General features: G+C 40.2%; 1 protein-coding gene across 1 annotated transcript in view; it reads left to right on the plus strand.

The window, feature by feature from the left end:
• The window catches only part of PHLPP1 (PH domain and leucine rich repeat protein phosphatase 1), a 212,597-nt gene that overhangs the window by 147,503 nt on the left and 43,895 nt on the right, over positions 1 to 21,199 (plus strand). Inside the window, exons 5-9 of the mRNA XM_019463835.2 lie at positions 9,680 to 9,826; positions 10,652 to 10,882; positions 14,894 to 15,096; positions 16,902 to 16,962; positions 19,786 to 19,881. Coding sequence (XP_019319380.2) covers positions 9,680 to 9,826; positions 10,652 to 10,882; positions 14,894 to 15,096; positions 16,902 to 16,962; positions 19,786 to 19,881 — 738 coding nt within the window. The remainder of the gene's footprint in view (positions 1 to 9,679; positions 9,827 to 10,651; positions 10,883 to 14,893; positions 15,097 to 16,901; positions 16,963 to 19,785; positions 19,882 to 21,199) is intronic.

A 21,199-nucleotide genomic window follows, 5' to 3' on the forward strand; every position in this document is an offset into this window, starting at 1 on the left:
TTTGTACATTTGTAAGTGTGCTGAACCTCCCAGGAAAGCCTGGCAGGTACTCACTGGGTCTGAGTCCAGTGACTCGATAGGGACAACAGGAAAAGTCACTGCACTAAGAAGCGGAGAAGTCACCAGTGAGAGTTCAATTCCAGGGCAGAAGAGGTTGCGGGTGTGAGGGCTCAAACGAGCTGAGTCATGCTTTCTGAAGAGTAGGTGTTCCCAGCACTTCTGAAGCAGGCCCAGTGACTCAAATGTTTCTCATGCTACTGCAGCCACAGACAAATCCGAGAGGAACATGGGGCAAAAGATATTCTTTCTTTCCTTCTGTATCCAGGAAAGGGAGCCTTTGAAGTCTTTTGCAAATTGTTTTGCTTTCTTACATAAATAGGACAGCACTGGTCGCCGTGTGTCGTACCTGGATTAGGGCAAAAATATTAAAACATGGCTGTAGGACGAAGTTCATCAACAGTAAAGTTCTGCTCTAAAGGAGTCGGAATTTAAAGTCCATGGAAGATAAATTAAGAAGTTGCTGACTGACGTCTCTCGCACTCGCTGCCTTAACTAATGCTTCTTGAGAGAAAGTGCATTCAGTACACATTTTTGTTAAAAGTACTTTGATAAAGCATAAGAGACTGTTAAAAACTGAGAACAAACTGAGGGTTGATGGGGGGTGGGAGGGAGGGCAGGGTGGGTGATGGGTATCGAGGAGGGCACCTTTTGGGATGAGCACTGGGTGTTGTATGGAAACCAATTTGACAGTAAATTTCATATATTAAAAAATAAAAAATAAAAAATTAAAAAAAATTTAAAAAAAAGTACTTTGATATTCTTTCCAAGATTTGTCCTTCTATAGAGAAAAAAGTTACTCTGTCAAATGAACTGTTTAATTGAAGCATTTTATGCATTCCAGACTACAAGGTGGGCTCTTAAGAAGAACAACAAAGCAGGCATTTGATTTTATAAATTCTCTTGGGAGAAAAGAAGGAGGTACAAAAAGTAAATGTAACTTGTTTTTACCTAAGCTTTTCTCTTTGGCTATTTTGTTTGAACAGGAATAGGCTTTCTCTTTTTGTTCACTTTGAAATTTATTTACGTTGAATGAATATCGAAGAGGGTGATTTATTTAGTAAATGATATTGGCATACTTAGCTACTGGACAAAAAAATGTTAGACCCCCTACCAAACATTACATGTAAAAATAAATGTAAGGTGAGGTAAAGATCTAAATGTACAACATAAAATTGGGAAATATCGGAGAACTTTTATACCACTCTGGGGTGGGGTAAGAGGACCTTCTCAAGCAAGGACTCCAGCAAGGAAAAGTTGGCCAAGTTTGAGCAAATAAAAACTGAAAATTAGTGAATGGCTCACGTCATCATCAACGGAGTGGGGGGAAATGAAACAGGAGGCTGGGAGTGTCTTGTGATGAACATGACACTCCGCGTGGCAGTTAGTACTCAGGGACCCCCTGCAAACTGATACGTTAAAGACTAGTGACCCAACGGAAAAACGGGCAAAGGATGTGAAAGCGTATTTCAAAGCAGATGAACCTCACAGAAAGATAAACTCCTCTGAGAAGTACAAGTTGGAGGGGACTGACACCCCTGTTTGCCCCTCAGGTTAGCAACAGGAGAGGGTGCTAACGTTAAACGCTAGCGGAGGCAGCATGGAGGGAAGCCCTCTCCCACGCGGTGGGTTGGGGGTACGCGTTTCTTCAGCCGCCTGGTCATTTTCCAGTACCTATCACAATCTAGATGTTACCTACTCCCGGACCCATCGGTTACACTTTTAGACATACAGGTTTACAACCCCTTACCCCAAACTCTTGAGGCCATTTGTGTTTCGGATTTCAGGGAGTTTCAGATCATTGAAGGTAATGTGGCACATATATTACCTATTATACCAAACCTCCAGTCGGGTTGGGACTCCAGAAACAGACACCTTGATGTTTCTAAAGAGAACGCATTCCTGCCCGAATATTCACGCAGGTCGGCTTTTGTCACCACGTGAATCCGAGAACGATTTTTGAATTTTCAGAGCCTGTTGGATTTCAGAATTTTGGATAAGTCATTGGGCACCCATAAATACTGCAAAATGAAGGCACCGAAGCACAAATGGAAATGCTGAATTTTTCCTAACAGCAAAACAAAAACAAAGAAACAAAAACCGGAGCACTCCTACTCTGTCAAAAGAGTGAGACTTGACTGTCTCAAAAAGGTGATTTGTATAGATGAGAAAACAAGTCACGGAAAAAATGCGTGTGGTGTTATCCCATTCAAAAAATAGGGAGGGAGGTTACTTCCTATTCATGTATGTGTTTTATGAGGAGGAAAAGCTTTGGAAGCGTGTGTACCAAACTTGACCCTGGTTATCTCCGGGGCATGGGATTTGGAAGGAAGTAGAGACTGCCAGTGTGTTCTTTTGTATGCTTCTCTAGTTCGACTTGTTAAAATGATCATGTGTTATTTTGGTAATCAAATAAAAGCAACCATCTTACAAGCTCATCTAGTGAGTATTCCAGAGCACTGAGGGACTGGCAACCCCCATTCCCCCCACCCCCAGGTCCCGTACTCCGTACTCCGAGCCATTAGGGAGCCTCCTTTTCATAATTAATGGGAAGCAGGAGACAAGCCCAGGGCGAGGCTCACGACTCCAGCTCTCACGCGCGTCCTTCATTACTTAATATCGGAGCCTAATCATTTCCAAAGTGTATTAGCATGTTCCCCCACTGGGAAAAAAACAAGCTAAACATGGACTGTTACCATGAAATGGAAATCCAGTCACCAGGGAACCTTTTTTCTAATTGACCCACTTGTAGTGAATAATAACTCCAGAAAATAATATTGATTTTTCTCTGTTAGAATCATTGAGCAAAACAAGTATGGTTTCCTCTTCGTGAGTGCGGCGCGTGCCTTCTAGTTAAGCGCAGTTGGAATATGTTTGAAAACGGGAGTACTTCCTCTGGACTGTGATTTTATCTTATGGTCAAAATTTCCCAATATATCCTTAGTTCCTGAGAAGAAAATCACCAAGATTTAGATGGACCTAAAGCTAATTATTATGCCTCCAAATAGGCATCATGCTGTTTCAGGAGGGGGAGGGATGTAAAAATTGGCAGTGTTTGTATTTGTTTATTGTTCTCAACTTAGATATCGTGCAACACTTGCTTTTTCCTTCCTGCCCTTGGAAGACGTGGCTCCTCTTAATTTTGTCAGGAGCGCTTGCTCCCTGGTGGCTTTTCAGAAGCCAAGATGAAATAAGCTTACAGAGCTGTGGTCAATCTGTGTGAAAGGCCTACGTATCTATCTAACAAAGGGAAGGGAAGTGGTTGTGGTACTTTTTAACCTTTCAGTTGAAACTAAGCACCCTTCCCTTTGGTGGAGAGAAATCATTTGTTTGAGGGAGCAGCTTGGAAGATCCTGTATCTGGAAATGTTGGTGACTGAGGAAAAAAATCACTTCAGGCTGAGTGTAGGCTAACGCATCATGCTGCTGTCTGGATGAAGGTGGAGGCTAGGCGAGCAGTCACCACCGTTCCCTCGGGAGCAGTGTCACGACAGGTGCTGTCCCGTTGTGCTGTTGGTTAGTTACGGTGTGAAATGGAAGACAGAAAGGAAAAATCAGGAACATTAATATATCAAACCCCTTGACGGCAAAGCGCGTTTTGTGTCTAGATACAGGATCATTGGTTACTGTACTTTTGGTTTTATAATGTAAACGCACAAGGAGATGCAAACGAAAGAAGTATCCCCACGGGGCACCTGGGCGGCTCAGTGGGTTCAGCGTCTGACTTGGAAGGCTCGGGTCGTGATCTCGCAGTTTGTGAGTTCGAGCCCCGCGTCGGGCTCTTTGCTGACAGCTCGGAGCCTGGAGCCTGCTTTGGATCCTGTGTCTCCCTTTCTCCCTCTGCCCCCTCCTCCCCTGCTCACGCTCTCTCTCTCTCTCTCTCTCTCTCTCTCTCTCTCTCTCTCTCTCAAAAACGAATAAATGGCAAAAAGAAATTTTGTAGTAAAAAAATATCGTCAGTTTGGCAGAGCAGTGACAGTGTCAGCTGCATTCTAGCATCTTTCCACGCGTGACCTTCCATCATTTCAAGGCCCCCACCCTTTTTTTAAGTTTGTTTTATTTATTTGTTTTTAGTAATCTCTACACCCACCATGCGGCTTGAACGCAACACCCTGGGATCAAGAGTCCCGTGCTCCTCCAACCGAGCCAGCCGGGTGCCTCTTGCACTTTGTTATATGGCCTTTAGGATACTTGTTTGAAAGGGACTTCAGGTTTTCTCTGCGAACGGAATTAAAGCTTTCCGTCTGTGTAGATTCTCAAGTGTGTTTTGTTGATTATACTTTTCTGTGACACTCAGCACTAAAAAACAGAAGTGTGCCTTGGAACTCTGGGTGAAGTAAGACCTGAGTGCTAAAAGCCCACAATGCCCATTGCCATTAGCTAACTGTAATATTATAATCCTGTACCTCTGACTTTAAGAATTAACTAAAATTACTCTTCACTAGACTCAGGATAGATGTTAACTTGATTTTTTCCCCTACTTTGAGCTCTGTTATAGAACAGATGGACATGAGTTACAGCTCTTTCCATAAAGCAGATTGCTTGCTCTGCAGAGTGAAGTCAGTCTTTGCGGTTGTTGGGTAGTTGTGAGCCCTGGGTCGTGTCTGAACTGGTTTAAATGGAATGGCACATGGCGTTCAAAATAACCATGTCCTCCATTACCGACAGTGCTACCCTCAGTGGGAGATGCGAGGCCGAAAAAGGAGTGTGTTCCATACTCTGGTCTGAGACCACTCTTTGACCTGTGACTTAGAATTATTAGTAATTGATATCGATTTGTATTAAAGTCTCTAATAAGATGTGATAAAAGAACAAGAGAGATGAAGAGTAGTAGTGCTGATGTTGAAAGGCAGTGTATTCAGGTTGTATGTGATACTTACCTGATTTCTCTGAGCCCACTTTCTTTCTTTGTCAGCGTGGAAACAAATGAAGGAAAATGACCTCAGAGGCCCCTCTAGTCTCACTTTAGATAACTGAGACATGATACATCCACTCTAAGTAACTTTGTTTAGCCTCAGCACTGTGTATGTGTATATACTGTGTGTGTGTGTGTGTGTGTGTGTGTGTGTGTGTGTTATGTTACATATATATAACAGATGTGTTTAAAAAACAAACTACAGAGTTTCTTGTCATTTAGTTTCTAAAATATCAAGAAAAATCATTCCTCATTAACTGCTAAACCAACCACACTATAGTTTTTACAATCATTATTAAAGTAATTTTTATTAATCTTTTAAAAATCTTTATTTATTTTGAGAGAGTGAGAGAGAGTGCAGGCAGAGAGAGAAAGAGAGAGAGAGAGAAAATCCCGAGCAGGCTCCATGCTGTCAACACAGAGCCCAGTGCAGGGCTCAGACTCACGAATCAGGAGATCATGACCTGAGCAGAAACCAAGAGTCGGATGCTCAACCAACTGAGCCACTCAGGCGTCCCAATTTTTATTAATCTTAAATTTGTGATGTTCTGATTCTCCTCTGCATACCTATATTGAACAGCTTTGAGAAAATATCTGTATACCTGCGTGGATATAATGTAATTTCATTTTAAGGATTTAATTTTAAGGTTTAAGAATGATATTAGTTTTAAAATGAAATTATTTGAAGTATTTTGACAAGTATGTATCTTTCCAAAACTAGCCTGTTTTTTTTAAATCTGGGTCTGTGCACATTTGATAATTGATAACAGAGCTAAAAATCTTATTTTGTAGGAGACAGAGATTTTCTAGTCTTTTCTTCCCTAACACTATGTTATCACCTAGATCCCTCTTCTACATTCTCTTTGAATGAAGGTAAAGGGAGGAAAGGTCATCCACTCCCCATTTTGATTTCTCTCTCTTTTAACTTAACCATTGCCTCTAGGTGTCTCTTCCCTGTTTTAAGACCTAAGAGAAGTAAATTCTAGGTGGGCCTTCTTATCTTTCTCTGAAGGGGTTCTTGAATTGGCAGATGCTTGTAATCTGACTGCCTTTCACATCTATAAAGAAAAAGTGGAACTCTAAGGAGAGTAAGGGTTAGAGTTTCCAAAACAAATGAATTTTAATGTGTTCGGATCAAGAACTTGAGTTCTCAGAAACAATACACACTTTGTTTGCTAAACAAGTCTGCTGGACACTGTGTTCTTTTCTGGGAAGAATTTGGGGGATGGGCTGCAGCAAGAGTAGTATGAGGGATGTGGGGAATGTGATAAGAAGGAAGGAAAGACATTTAAGATATTTGAAAATCAGAATCGGTGCTTAAAATGTACAGGTCTAGGGCGAGAGTATAAATGGAGGCCCACCCCATATATGTAAATATTTATTATAATCAAGCTAATAAACTGTTAAATAAAATATGCTCTCTCCTCCTACCTTAACAGACTTGCAAGTGTAGATTCAAGTTTAGAATCCTCAGACCCCTTGGGATTCCACACATTCTGAGCTGTCAGCACAGAGGCTGACGTGGGGCTCGAACTCGTGAACCATGAGATCGTGACCTGAGCTGAAGTCGGAAGCTTAACTGTCTGAGCCACCTAGGCTCCCTGAAATTAATTTTAATAATGTTATCTAACCTAGTATTTCAAAATTACTACCTGTTCTAAAAATTATTAACTAGTTTATGTTCTTTTCAGTGTATTTATACTTGGAGAACATCTCCACTGGGACCAGCCATTTCAGGTGCTCAGTGGTCATCTATTACTATTGCTGTTTTATTGGATGTGGAGACTCCTTGTTTTGGGGGGGGGGGGGGGCGGTGCGCGCTTGGTCCCCAGGACTGAGGGCGGTTCTCTTTATCATGAGGTCTGGTAGTTTTTATCATTGAATTGATGCAAAGAATAATTGCACTTTGTAGTTAGAGCTGGCACCAATTTTGAAATGCAAATATATATACCTAAGACGATGGAGGGTACTTGTTAGGAGTTTTTTATTTTTGTGTCTCTCTTTTTCCGTTTAAGCTTGTCAACTGCCTTGTACTCATTCAACTTGTACTTGTGCTGCTTTCCTTTGTTGTCAGAAGTGCTGTGGTTCTAGGAAATTTGTTTGTAAAGATGAATATACCTCCCCACCCTTCCCCCCATGTTATTGACTAATACTTTTCCAAGTCATAAGTACTGGAACTGTAATCACTTCATGCCTACTTTCTGAAAAGCCTTTGTACTCCATTGTGTTGGATAATGTCTAGTGGGTCTTTTTCCTTCCTAGAGGGACTTTTTTTTTTTTTTTTTTTTAGGTTCAGTTTAATTGCATGTGTATTTTTAAACTGTGGCCAGTTCTACCAAATGAGGAATCATATCTAGAAAGTAGGATACTGTTTTTGTTTGGACTAGAACAGCACTTTCATCTATTTCAGGATAGAGTTGGCAGATTTAGAAGGGGGAAAAAAAAAGTCACCCCAGTTAAATTGGAATTTCAGAAAAACAACAACAACAATTTTTTTTTTCTTTTTTTTTTTTTTTTAGTATAAGTATGCCCTGTGAAATATTTGGGGCATACGTGACACTAAACACTTACTGATCTGAAGTTCTTATTTAACTGGGCGTTCTGTATTTTATCTGGCAACCATATTTTAAGACTCCTTTACCCTCTCAAAAATTGAAGAGTTTTTATTTATGTGGATTAAATCTATTGATATTTACAACATTACAAACTTAAACTGAGAAATAATATATATTCTTTAGAAAAATAATAAACCCATTCTTGTTAACATACGTGTTTTTTATGAAAAGTAACTTTTAGGGGAAAAAAGGTAGAAGACTGTCATTGTGTTATATTTTTGTAAATATTTTAATGTCTAGCTTAATAGAAGATCGTTGGATTCTCCTGTTTCTGCGTCCAGTCAGGTGCGCTATCACAAAGACCTGTACCATCTGGAAATCTCCACTGGAAAAGGAGAATGGCAAAAGACAAGTAGCGTCTTAGTATTGTTATAAGGTACTTCTGACCTTGGGAATCTCTTGAAAGGGTCTCAGGGCCCTCTTCCAGGGTCCTCCAGCCATTGAGAACCTCTGAACTAAGAACAATAGAACCTGTGACTCTAGCTTGTAGAGTATAGATCATGGATAATTTAATCAGAATAGAGGATAAATTTTTTTTTTTAATTGACATACTATTAGGTCTATACTCTGCCGTTTAAGGAAACAGCTATTATAAAAGAAAAATCAACGTAACACTTTTAACCTGTCAAAGAGGCCCTGTGTCACTTTTCTGTTTAGAATAAACTTTATGTTGCTACCTAAGACAAAGCTTAGTATTTTTTATCATAGAATTCAGCAGATAGGTCACATGACAATTTCCTTAAAATGCTGATTGGATTGAATTGGATTTATTTTTAAGATGTGTGTGTCTGTTCTAGGCATTGTACGTGCTGCCCCGTATTTAGTCTTGGGTGGTTTTATGAGTAATCGGCATAATTGCAATAACTAATCTGATTCTCATCTCAAAAAAATGGAGAGGTTGGCAGTGGGCCAACAGGTTTCAAACACAGACAAGTTAAAACTTAAAGATGAGTTCTTTAATTGCTTGGACAATTGAGAAAATGAAAGAGCCATTCACAAAAATGGAATAGGAGAAGTGCTGGTCTGGGAGACAGACAGGCAGTTGAGTTTCCACTGGAAATGTGGCAGGGTAGCTCAGGAGATAGGAGATGGCTGTGGTGGGTTAGAGAGAGCTCCTCCCAGAGCAGTGAAATGATTTCTGAGGAAGGCAAGGGAGAGAGAGGGAAGAAACTGACAACAGCTCTGTGAGCACTATTTACCCTTGGGGTGGGGAAGAGGAGATGAAGAAGAAGAAAGAAGGCAACCCAGGAGGAAGGATTTGGAGAGTGTTGGAAGAGACCGGGTGAGGAAAATGTCCTGCAAGTGAAATGAGAAGGGCTTTTCAGGAAGGGGTGTGTGGTTAGCGGTATCCAGTGTTGGCCTGAGATTGAAGAATGGTAATTGGTCCTTAAATTGGGAACTATGGAACTAGGTTTCCCGAGAGAGTGTGTAGTTTCGATAAATTAATTTTTTATTGCAGGTGTGTATTTGGGGAGAAGTGAAATGGAAGGGTTTTTTGCTTGTGTGGGATAACACAACTTAAGAAAGGCAAGACTGCAAGTCCCTTCCCTCTCTACATCATCACTTACTGGTGTGTTAATGAAGCTGGCCCAGGAAGAGCTAGAAAACTTACTCCAGCAGAACTCACCTCTTCACGCATTCAGTCTCATTCTAGACTGACGAGTTTGTTTTTATTTTGGGTTTTGTTTTAATGTTTATTTATTTTTCAGAGAGACAGAGCACAAGCAGGGGAGGGGCAGAGAGAGAGGGAGACACAGAGTCAGAAGCAGGCTGCAGGCTCCTAGCTGTCAGCACAGAGCCCGACGTGGGGCTCGAACCCACCAACCGCGAGATCATGACCTGAGCCAAAGTCAGACACTTAACCACCTGAGCCACCCAGGCACCCCAAATTTGTTTTTAAATATAATGTATATATTTTAGGTGGAACACTGGCCTTAGAGTCTGAAGAGGTACACTCAGCTCTGCTGTGCACTTGACCTCTGAGGGCATGTTTCCTCCTTCGTTGAATTGGATTAGATGACCTGTGCTAAAATTATGTGACGTTATGCATCTGTCACATTTGTCTTTTCTTTCCTTTTGTTTCGTTGTGATAGGTTCACCAAGTTGAAGAGTCTTAACCTTTCCAATAATCACTTAGGGGAATTCCCATTAGCTGTCTGCAGTATTCCAACCCTGACTGAGTTGAATGTGTCCTGCAACGCCCTTCGAGCAGTCCCAGCAGCCGTCCGAGTTATGCACAAGTATGTACTTCTTTTTTCTTTTTTAATCTTTAGTTTTGAGAGAGAGACAGAGCAAGAGCAGGGGAGGGGCAGAGAGAGAGGGAGACACAGAATCCGAAGCAGGCTCCAGCTCTGAGCTGTCAGCACAGAGCCTGTTGTGGGGCTTGAACTCATGAACCACAAGATCATGACCTGAGCTGAAGTCGGACGCTCAACTGACCGAGCCACCCAGGCGCCCCTACACAAGTGCGTCCTTTAAGCCCCACCACACTGTATCCCTCGGAAACCCCCGGGAAGCTGCATCGAGCTGCAGCATGTGAGATTAGCCAACCTGTTATGTTGGGTGTGTAAGTCTTGACCCCAAATCCAGAGAGCAGGGTGTTGGGCAGAGTTCATGTCTTAGCTTTTACACTCTTTAGAGTCGTAAAATATTAAAATATCCTTGTTTAGAACTGAAGATTCCCACAGATGAGTGTGCCTACCCATGGGACAAGGGCTTACTTTCTCTTTTTCTGACTTCTGTTGAGTTCTAAGAATTTAAAATAACAACGAAAGATGGGTATTTGGGCTGATTCTCACTGCATTTAGCTCACGTTGTTGCTATTTGTACCTGTCCAAGTTAGGGAGATGGGTCATATTTTGGTTTTCAATAAAAGATTAAGATACTTATCTCTGATCTTTTCTGTCTGGTATATGACTGCCTCAGGCGCTGCCCTTATGCATTTTGCAAAAGATGTAGTTCATTTTCTTTTTCTAATAATATGATCTATACCTGTGGAACTGGTATGTTGATAATAAACATGTAAAATTTACACGTTCTCTTCCTTATTCTGTTTTCTTTAACAGCCTACAGACATTTTTGTTGGATGGAAACTTTCTCCAGGCCCTTCCTCCTGAGTTGGAGAACATGCACCAGCTTAGTTATCTTGGTCTTTCTTTTAATGAATTCACTGACATTCCAGAGGTTTTGGAGAAACTGACTGCTGTGGATAAACTTTGTATGTCTGGAAACTGTATGGAAACCCTGCGGCTACAGGCTTTAAGAAGAATGCCTCACATTAAACATGTGGATCTGAGGTAACTAATTTTAAGAAATCTATCCTATTTATAAGTAGTTGGCTTAGATCTGGGAGCGGGTCAGAGCTGTGGGGGTGACATTCTCAAGCAAGCTGGTTGGTTGGTTGCAGTTTCTGGTGAATGAAGACCCTGTCACGGAGAGCAAAGTGGATGTTTTTTCTCTTTGTCCTCCTTTTCTGTGGCGAGAGACAGCTAATACCATTGAGCATCTCCTTATTTTTTTTTCCTTCCTTGACTTCCCTAATGTAATATAATGTATTCATTAAATTAATTTGCTTAACTTATTTATTTTAATTTCCCATTTTTCTGTCCAGGTGGCTCTGCCCTTAGTTCATTGTTCTTTACAAAAATACAAAACTCATAATCCCTCGTTAGGCCCAAGTTTGACTAGAACCTCCACTCTCACCCCTTGCAAGAGCAAGGAACCTGCATTTTGAATCCTGATCGTGCGCAACTCCAACCAAAACCCACCAGCACGGTCCTTGCCACATTAAAGATTCAATCGTCCTTTAGTACGTGAGGATCAGTTTTAGTGGCTAATATACAAAGAACCGGTATACAAGGAGGGATCTATTCTAAATTTCTCTTTCTTAAGGAAAAACAAAAGCCTGTCATGGGACTGAGTTCCTGTAAAGCAGCATATCAGGCTTAGAGGTCTCATACTAATTTGCCCAATTTGATACTTTTTTCAGCCAAACTAATCCCCCCATTGTCCAGAGGTCGATGACCACATAGTCATTGTGATAGATCTTGGGCAAGATACTTAATGTCTCTGTGCAGCTGTGTTCTCATCTCTAAATTATAGTTAGTAACAGAAGCTAAATCGTAGGGTTTGGGAAGGAATTGAGTTAAATGCCTCCTACTCCCAATGTCTTATGTGTTGTTATCTTACCTGATTGAGGACGCCTTCCTCCTCATGGAACTCAGCTATCATTCTTGGCGTCTTCACGACTCCTCATTTGTCAAGGGTGTTTCTTTCCTCACCTTACTCCCCACTTTCCTCTGTGTTGATAACCCTAGGCCCTCACTCAGAGCTGTCGATTTTTGTCAGTGTAAAGAAGCATCATCTTTGGTCCTTTTCTTCCTTCATACGGTCTGACCTTGGAAACCGTTTCTTCCAGTCCCTCAAAGAATGGCTTCCTTTTCCCTCTCCTCAGACTAAAGAAATCAAGCCTGTTGCACCTGGGGAAGTGTTGGTTAGCAGTTTGCGAACCGGTTCTTCATTGAAGGAGGACAAATGGTAATCCTGGATCTGAAGTTGAGAACTTTCTCGAATGTGACAGGAGGAGACACTGAACACTTTGTCTCGTTAACTTTCTTTCTAAATTGTCAACGTTATTTGTCTCTGAGTCACTTAGACTTAGAAAACTTTCGGTCTTAAAGAATTTAAGCCCTTTTAAATTGAGCCACCTAGATTTCTAGTTCTAATTGGATCTTTTTAGACGAGATCGGTTACAGGATATTTAAATACCGGAAGCAGACACGGGACCCTCTAAATGTTGAACGGTTGTGCCTAGGTAACTGCTTTCCTCCAGGCCTCTCTCTACCCCTCCCTGCTCACTCTTGCCCGCATGCATTCTCTCCCTCAAAATAAATGAACTTGAAAAAAAGTGTCTAGCACAGAGCTCCTTCACCACAGATAACCAAGCAGCACTGCTGTGCTTGATCCTTGTTAGCCAGTGTTAGCACTTGGTTGGTGCTTTAATTGACTGACCCGTCCTTGCAGCCTCTCGAATGCCCTGCTCTCCCGCACTCGTGTGTGGAGCTCTCCCTGTCTCGCTCTTCTCTTCAGTCCAGAGGCCATTCTGCCCTAACTCATGCACTGCTTTCTTCGCCCACTTACAGCTGTGAAATTCTGCCTCCCCTTGCCATTCGGATGAGGTGCTTCATCCTGGGTTGCACCTTTTCTGACCATTCTGTGTGTTTCATGCGTCGGTTATGGCACTCGCCACATACTTACAGTCTTCGTATTTTAAAGCATATGATTTTCCTCGCTCAAGTACTAAATCTCTTGACAAACACCTTGTGTTATTCATCTCGTAGTGACACAAGCCATAGGTCACCATGCTAATCACCACCATACCTTTCACTGTTTGCAAACTGTGGGCACATACATTCATTTGACTTTCTCAGCTGCCTCGTAGGACAAGTAAGGTGCAATCCCCGTTTTACAGATTCGAATTAGGCTTAACCAGAATTATAAAGTGACTTGTTCAAGGTCCTATGCAATGAGCAGCAAACAGGAACTAGAATATGATGCTGTTTCTCACTACCTATCTACACAAAGTAAATCTCAGTGAATGTTTATGAAATAAATAAAATGGCTGTGTTAGCTGAGGGGATTATTGAAAGGAAATTTTAATCACATTTTGCCTCTTTGAAAGTTCATCCTAAATAATTATATTATTGTGTGAGCCTGGAAACTTTTGATATTTGAATCCTGGTAAGACTTGACAATTTTAACTGAACATTTCCCTCTCGTTATAGATTTTCTTTTGCCTCCTCATTAAATAAACCCTTTAATTATTTTAGTGTTAATACATGAAATTACAGGAGGGAGCTCTTTCAAATGAAGATGGTGATGCCACATTAGGAAAGTTACTTACAGTGTAAATTAGGAAGGACATGGGACTTTTTTTTTTCAACTCCTACAGTCTGTTGTATCCAAAATGAGACTTTTTAAAAAATTCTGTGTACATAGTCTAGTAATCTCCTGAGCATTTGGAAATAGGCAAATTGCTGGGTTGAGGCCAGTTTTTAAATCTTACAACCTGGAATAAAAAAAGAAAAGCAAAAAACAAATCCTGTTGGGGACATTTAAAGAGGCCATATGCTATGCTTACAGATTGACAAATCCCAGCTCTTTGCTGTCTGTCACTCATCATTGTGTTCCAGTGACTTTATGATATTGCTAGTAATAATTCCGTTTTCATCATTTTATTTTATTTTTTCAAAGGGCAGAAATTCACAGCCAGGAGCCTTTAGCTTTTTCCTAAGCTCCAGCCTTCCTGTTAATGCTGTTGTAGCCCACGTGCATTATTTCAGCACTTTGTTATGAGAAGTGCAGGGTTCTTGTTTGTTGGTTGGTAAAGGAGTTGGGGGTAGCCTAGCAGACTAGGAATTGAGATTTCCGTCTCTTTTTCTCCCTTTTGAAGTTAAGTGTGTCTTCATTCTGCTGATTCCTAGTCCCCGTTACTACTTCCGTATCTTCTTGGGAGCATCTCATCTGTGGCCACCTCAGTCCGTCAGCTAGCTGGTTCTCCTGGCGGAGGTTCTGCCAGTTTTCCCCTGTGCCTTGCTCTGTCCTAGATTTGTCGTCCTTTGTTTTCTACTTTCTCAGCGAATCCTAGATGCCAAATGTCAGTATTTTCTGTGCTTCGCTCTTTCAAGCAATATTTTAATGATGGAGATAGTTTTGGCAATCAGTCCTCGGTCTAAGCCAGCCAGAAATCCAGATGTTTGCATTTTAATCTCTGGTGCATATGTGGCTCCCATTCATTTCCACACACACACACACACACACACACACACACACACACACCCCTCCCACCTTCTCCCTTGAATTCTGCTCACCTCCCTGCTCACGAATCCTTTCTCCTTCCTTAAACATTCACTCTAGTTGTAATGTGCCTAATGGGTTGGTCTGGGTTGTGTTTCTTGTGTTCTTTCAATCAAATTCTGTGGAAATAAATGATTAAGTGGATTTTTTTTTTCCCTCTTGCAATGAATTAAGGTAAAATCAATGTGTGTGATTCTCTTCCAGCCTAAGTGGTCCAAAGTGTGTTTCAGAATATATTGCCAAGATTAAGACCTTCCTGGAGTTGTCGCTAAAAATAGCCAAAGAATCTAGCCAGTTAAGGAAGTCCAGATGCAGAGATGTAAGAAATGATGGAAGACTGTAACATAGTGAGGCGTGCATCCCTTCTCCTTAGCTCACCGTATCAGGGTGTGGCCATTTATTTCTAGCATTGCGGTTAATTAGAGTCTCTGTTTGTGGCCTTTCTCTTCAAGACTGAACATAATTAGGAAGCTAATAGCAGATGAAGTGGACTTTCTCCAGCACGTCACTCAGCTGGATCTGCGCGACAATAAGCTTGGTGACCTCGATGCTATGATTTTCAACAACATTGAAGTTTTGCACTGTGAAAGGAATCAGCTGGTGACATTAAACATCTGTGGCTACTTCCTAAAAGCACTCTATGCCTCTTCTAACGGTATGTAACATACACCACATCAAAGTTTCTCTTTTGGTTCCAAGAATTTACTCAGCAACATCATTGCTTTGATGTGATGATGCCTCACTTTGATTTTGCTTTGCCCGTTTACTAAAATAAGTGTCAAATTTTGCTGCGATAAAAATAATAAAAGCAGAATGCTGGTATGGTATTTAAAGGAATCAAAACAGGAGATTTTATAGTTTCGAATTTGTTTTTCTCATATTGTGGTATTTAGGTAAGTTACTCCCACTTTTGATTTGGCTCCTCTGCTTAACGGGCCTTAATAAACTATTTCTTGAACTACCTTGTTAGGATAGTAAATCTGGAACCGTGATTTAATATTGGAGAGTAAAAATGAAAGGAAGGTCCATTCTGGACTCTATTCAGGGTCTCAGATTTCACGTTCCACTAACAAAGGAGCTAATCTTAAGAGAGACCTGAATTATATACCCACAGGGACACCACAAGTCAAGAGTCTTACTCATTTAATGAGGTCTCTTCTTCAGAATCTAGAAATCATGACATTTCTAAAAAAGAAAAGATCATATGGACATATATTTGCTAACAGGAGGATTTTGATTCCCTGCAATCAGAAAACTGAGTGAAAACTAGTATTTAGTACTCCAAGTTGAACAGTGTTTATCAAGCACCTGTTCTATGCATCGTGCTGTGCAGGAGTCCTAAAGGATAGGGGATTTTATTTTTTAAATGAGTTAAATATTGTCATCTCACTGGAAAAACCAGCTAGACCTCAAATAGCGATAAGTCTCCATCACTGAATGGTTATAGGATTTGGATAGCCAGAAGGCACAAAGTGGGTGTGGAAGAGGAAGGAATCTGAATGTGGTCTGTTCGGCAGATGGGAGAAGACAGGGAATTCTGAACTCCTAGGTGCCTGCTAGAAAATGGTAAGAAGTAATTATGGGACGCATGGCTTTGAAGCTTGTGCAGTAAGCTGTAAGAACCCGTGGAGATTCTTAAGAGGAGGGACACATGATGGATGCTGTAAGACTGTTCCCGTGAGAGGAGAGTACAGAGTGTATTTATGGGAGAAGAGTGGAGTCCTCGCCACCCTGCTGATCCCCGTCAGTGGAGTGGTTTTCCTGGGAGCAAATGGGAACTTGCGGTCAAGACTACAGATGTTGATTTGACCCTCATCTGTTTAGAGGTGGTACCTGGAACTGTGGAAGTAAGGTAACTGGGAAAGAGAAGGGAGCTGGCACCAACAGCAGACTTACAAAGCCCTCACAGCTGGTGTCAGACAGGTGCTGAACTTGTGAACGACACGGTAAGTGTTTGCAGAAGCAGAAGGACATCTAGGAACTACTCTGGGAAACAAAGCCCTAGGTAGATGGTGGTGTCACATTTCATACAGTTTTGAGGAAGGGTTTTCAGATTTGAGTAGAGGAAGTCATTGCTGACCCTTGAGAGCGCTGTTTCACTAGAATGAAGAAGGCAGAAGCCAGATGCATTTGGTTTTCTGAAAGGAAATCTAAATGTTAAAAGTTAATCTTCTAGGTAAACATTCAGCATGCATAACAAGAGGAGAACCACAGTAAGTGGCTGGGGAAAAGGTAGGAAAATAGAACGAGTGGTTTATTTCAATCTCTGAATAAGATCTTGTGATTAAATTGGAAGTTCTCTGTACTTTCCTGTAGTTTCCAAGTTTAACAAATGGATGTATTGTACTTCCTAATGTAAACAATGGAGAATAAAGCGCAGTAATGATGTTCTGTATACAAAAAGAGTCTCTGTGTGACTTGAATGGTAATGTCTTTGTGGTTTTTTTTCCTGCCTCCTAGAACTTGTACAACTGGATGTTTACCCAGTTCCAAATTATCTGTCCTACATGGACGTTTCAAGGTAAGAAGCCAAGTCCTAGAGCACTCTAGAGGCTGCTTGAAAGCTATTTAGATGATCCTGTCTGAGCTTCTGCCTAAAAACTTTTTACAGATTTTGACTGTAAGTATTACAAATTAAATTCAATAGTTTTACTTGTCCTCTGAAAAATGTATGTAAATATCTGTCAGTTCAAATAATATTTGTGAAGTATACCTAAAAAATAGAAGAATCAAGGTATTAGGTCCCCATGGACCCAATTTGACCACCATGTTTGAGCCTGAAAGATTAGTGAGTTGAAGCTCTGTGGCTGGAAGGTCTAGGGGTTCTTTAATTATATTAACCATACCTTCTGTCTTTCGCTGAAATGATGTTAATTTCATTTTTTTTTAATATTGCGCTATGTTTCTTTGATTTTTTTTCCTTCCCTCTGTTACTGTGTACCTACATCTTAGCAACTAAGCCTCCCAGGGTAGGATTTCCATACAGCCTGCTTACTTAGCTCATTTGCAAACGGGCAGACCATGTCACCTTTTATACAAATTCACTACTGCAATGTGTCATATTGACCCCAGTTCCCACAAATATTATAGGAGACTTTTTCCAGAAGGCATAAAACATGTATGTATACAAATTAGACTTTAATAATCTTAACACACAAAAATTGAAATTTACTTTTAACATAATTCCAAAGGAAATATCCAAAATTTTCTGAATAGAGGAGCCTGTGTGGCTCAGTCAGTTAAGTGTTCGACTTCAGCTCAGGTCGTGATCTCGTGGTCTGAGTTCAAGCCCCACGTCAGGCTCTGTGCTGATAGCTCAGAGCCTAGAGCCTGCTTTGTATTCTGTCTCTCCTCTCTCTGCCCCTCCCCCACTCATCCTCCTTGCCTCCCTCCCTCCTTCTCTCTGTCTCTGTCTCTCTCTCAAAAATAAACATTAAAAAAAAAGAAAAAAGGAAAACTTTCTGAATAGCCACAGTACATGACCCGCTCACCAAGTGCTAATTCATTTTAGTGTATAAAATCCAACTGCCATGTAATTGCTCAGGTGCAGAATTTGCCTTTCGTCATGAAAATACACAAACCTAGTTATTTTAATAAGGTTCTCAATCAGAATTATGTAAGAAAGTGTCAGATTTATTACAATTACAATTTTATCATAAATTTGTAATTATAAACTACTTTGTGAGTAGTGCTATGTGCATTTTTTCTACTAAATTCATGTCAGGTTTGTTTAATAAAACTTTTAGTCAGATTATTGCATGATTAAATTGTTATTTTTTCCTACCAATCTTGAATGCTGCATTAACTTTTAAATGAGAATGGTACTAGAGTGGGGTTTGCATGCATGAGTGTATATAAATACCTTGAACAGATGTACTGTAAGAGAGTCGGAGTAAATCTATTTACCCTTTGTTTACAGGATGTAATTAGCAAATGGTTCCCATTAAAACCCCTGAGTGAGACTGAATTGGAAACCCTGTCTTGCTTTTCCCTGAATTCTGTCCCTTAAATGCTGCTCGTCTTGCTTTATAACTCTCATGTCCAGACCTTCACTGTAACACGCTCTGCCTCATTCGCCTCCCCAACTATCGGACTTGCTCTCGGAGAACCTGATTCCCCTGACGTAACTCTGAATCTTTCCCTTCCTCCTCTTCTGTATTCATGTCGGGTACAGGAACTGAGCTGTCCCCCCTCATGGTGTTTACTAGGTCCTCCAGAGCAAAGTCCCTGGTTATGTTTGTCACTTCTGTGAGTCTTATTGCTGTATAATGAGGTTCTGTACAGCGAGAGGGACTTTCACTCTCTTATCCTGGGAAGATGTTGTAGGGGTTAACTATAGGAAAATAAACAAATCGTGTCTTCTGGCCTTCAAAGCCAGAACCATGTGTACCTATACAAACACTGAGCAGAAAACAATGCCACCTTTTCTGTATTTTAATGGAAAAGGTAGTATTCTTGAAAAATTAAAGAGCATTATTTTTAAGTCACACACAAGGCCACCACCTTTAATATCCCACCTGTTTTCACTTTTGCTCTAATACAGTCCCATCCCAAGCATCATCTTTTCATGGAATCGTTCACCTGCTCATAATGTACATAGCACTTTACATTCTTTGTGCCTGGTCACTTCACATATTTAAAAAAGAAGAGAAAAGGCTACTCATCGTCCATGACTAGGGAGGTACTCATGGTAGTAGATTTGTCTAACAAGTGATCGGTTCGTTTAACAATAAAGTCAGCATTAGTTTAGTTCACTCGTTACTGGTAATTATGATTACCGTGTAATGCCTCAGTTAATATTTTCAAATAAAAATTCTGACCCTTAAGAGTCAGTGTGCCTTTTCTCTGCTGTCATTTCTTTCCTTTTAGCTGTGATCCCATGATACCTACGAGAGTAGAGAAGCATTTAAAAAATGTTAAGTGTAAAAAAAGTAAATTGGAAAATAAAACTATTTTATGCCATTTGACTTAATTGAAAGAATGTGTATGTTTACTTGTTCATTTGTTTTTTCCAATATAAGACATCTTCTTGCTAAACTTGCATGGGCTTATAAACTTTTTAGGATAGCAATTCCAAAAAACATACCTCTTTTTTTTTTTTTTTTTTGAAGACTTTAGAAATGCTGTAGCTGTGTCCTTTTCTACTTTTTCTTTTTTTCCTATTCCTTGTCACACTTCATCTTGTGAATATAAAGTGAATATACATATCCTTTTGGTTAATACTCACTATACTTTGGTATTTCATTTAAAGTTTTATTCTACATAATTATTTACACTTTCAAACCATATTTTAGGCCAAATTCCAATCAACAACAACAACAAAATTGTATATTCTTATATTTAGGAACTGCTTAGAAAATGTGCCTGAGTGGGTATGCGAAAGCCGAAAGCTGGAAGTTTTGGATATTAGTCATAATCAAATATGCGAACTTCCTGCACGGTGAGTATTACAGATCAGGTGAGAGGGTCTCAAATTAGATCAGCAGTTTTTAAGTAATTTAGCTTATTATTGTGAACTCCTACAAGAATTTGTTTTAAAGCTTCATTTTTAATATCTTTTATCTCCTATGGTGTCTTTGAATTACAAACTTTCTTCATGCAGTGGACGATAGAGTGAGACTTCGTCAACCAGGCTTTCCAGAGCCATGCGGGGCCGTGCTTAGGGATGTTTTTAAATAAGCTGTGTTTGAAAACTCAGCCAACAATACGATTGCTTCACTTCTGTAATCTCAGTTCTTTCAGAATCTTCCACTTCTGTCTGTTGACTTAACATGCCTGCCTTCCCCACAAATAATTTTTGGTTTTCCTCAAACATAACCTTGGAAAAAAAGATTATTAGATCATTAAACCTAGAAAGAGCAAACTAGATTCTCTTTTTCTTGGTATGAAAGAAAGGTCCAAGGACTTTTCTTTCCTTCTCTTTTCTCTTAATGTAAATTTCGTAAATTTTCATTTTAATGGCAAGATTTGTAAAACAGCCATGTAATGATGTCTAAGGCCATTGATACAGATACCTTCAGGTGAACTAATTCTAGTACAAAATAGTATTGACTGTTAGTGACTAGCCATGGATTAATAACAAAAGGTAGGCTATTCCAGTGTTATCCTATAGAATTTTCTGTCATGATGAAAATGCTATTTATCTTTTATATGAGTGTATATCTCTTCTGTCCAGTATGGTATGCACTAGTCACATGTGACCATTGAGATTTAGAATGTTCCTCATCCTTGCGTATAAAATATACACCAGATGCAAAATATCTCAATACTGTGTATTAGTTATATGTTAAAATAATAGTTTGGAGATATTGGGACAAATAAAATGTAAGACTGAATTTGTTTTCTTTTCACCTTTTTTACTGTCGCTACTAGGACATTTTAAATGACATCTGTGGCTTGCATTAGATTTCTGTTGGTTAATGCTGTTAGAATATAGATCTCATAAAAGAGATCTGGGTTACATTTCAATCCCTGGAAAGCTCAGTTAATTTTACTTTGTTCCTTGGCCATATGTTATACCTGGAATTTCAGTTCTATTTGAAATGCTTTCTGCTTTAGAGTTTTGTGTTGACTGAGCATGTAGGTGACCCTGTGTAGCCCATCTCCATTATCAAGATGATTTTGATGGTGTGCCCTGTGGATAGCAGTGTGCATACGTGTGAGAGACAGACCCTTTCAGAAGACAAAACAGCAAAAACCATAATAGGCTATTACTAATGGGGGAAAATTTTGTTGGAAAAATCTTGCAATGTTACCTT

The sequence above is a fragment of the Panthera pardus genome, unplaced genomic scaffold, assembly GCF_024362965.1.
Source record: "Panthera pardus isolate Hobbes unplaced genomic scaffold, ASM2436296v1 HiC_scaffold_15, whole genome shotgun sequence".
NCBI lineage: Eukaryota > Metazoa > Chordata > Mammalia > Carnivora > Felidae > Panthera > Panthera pardus.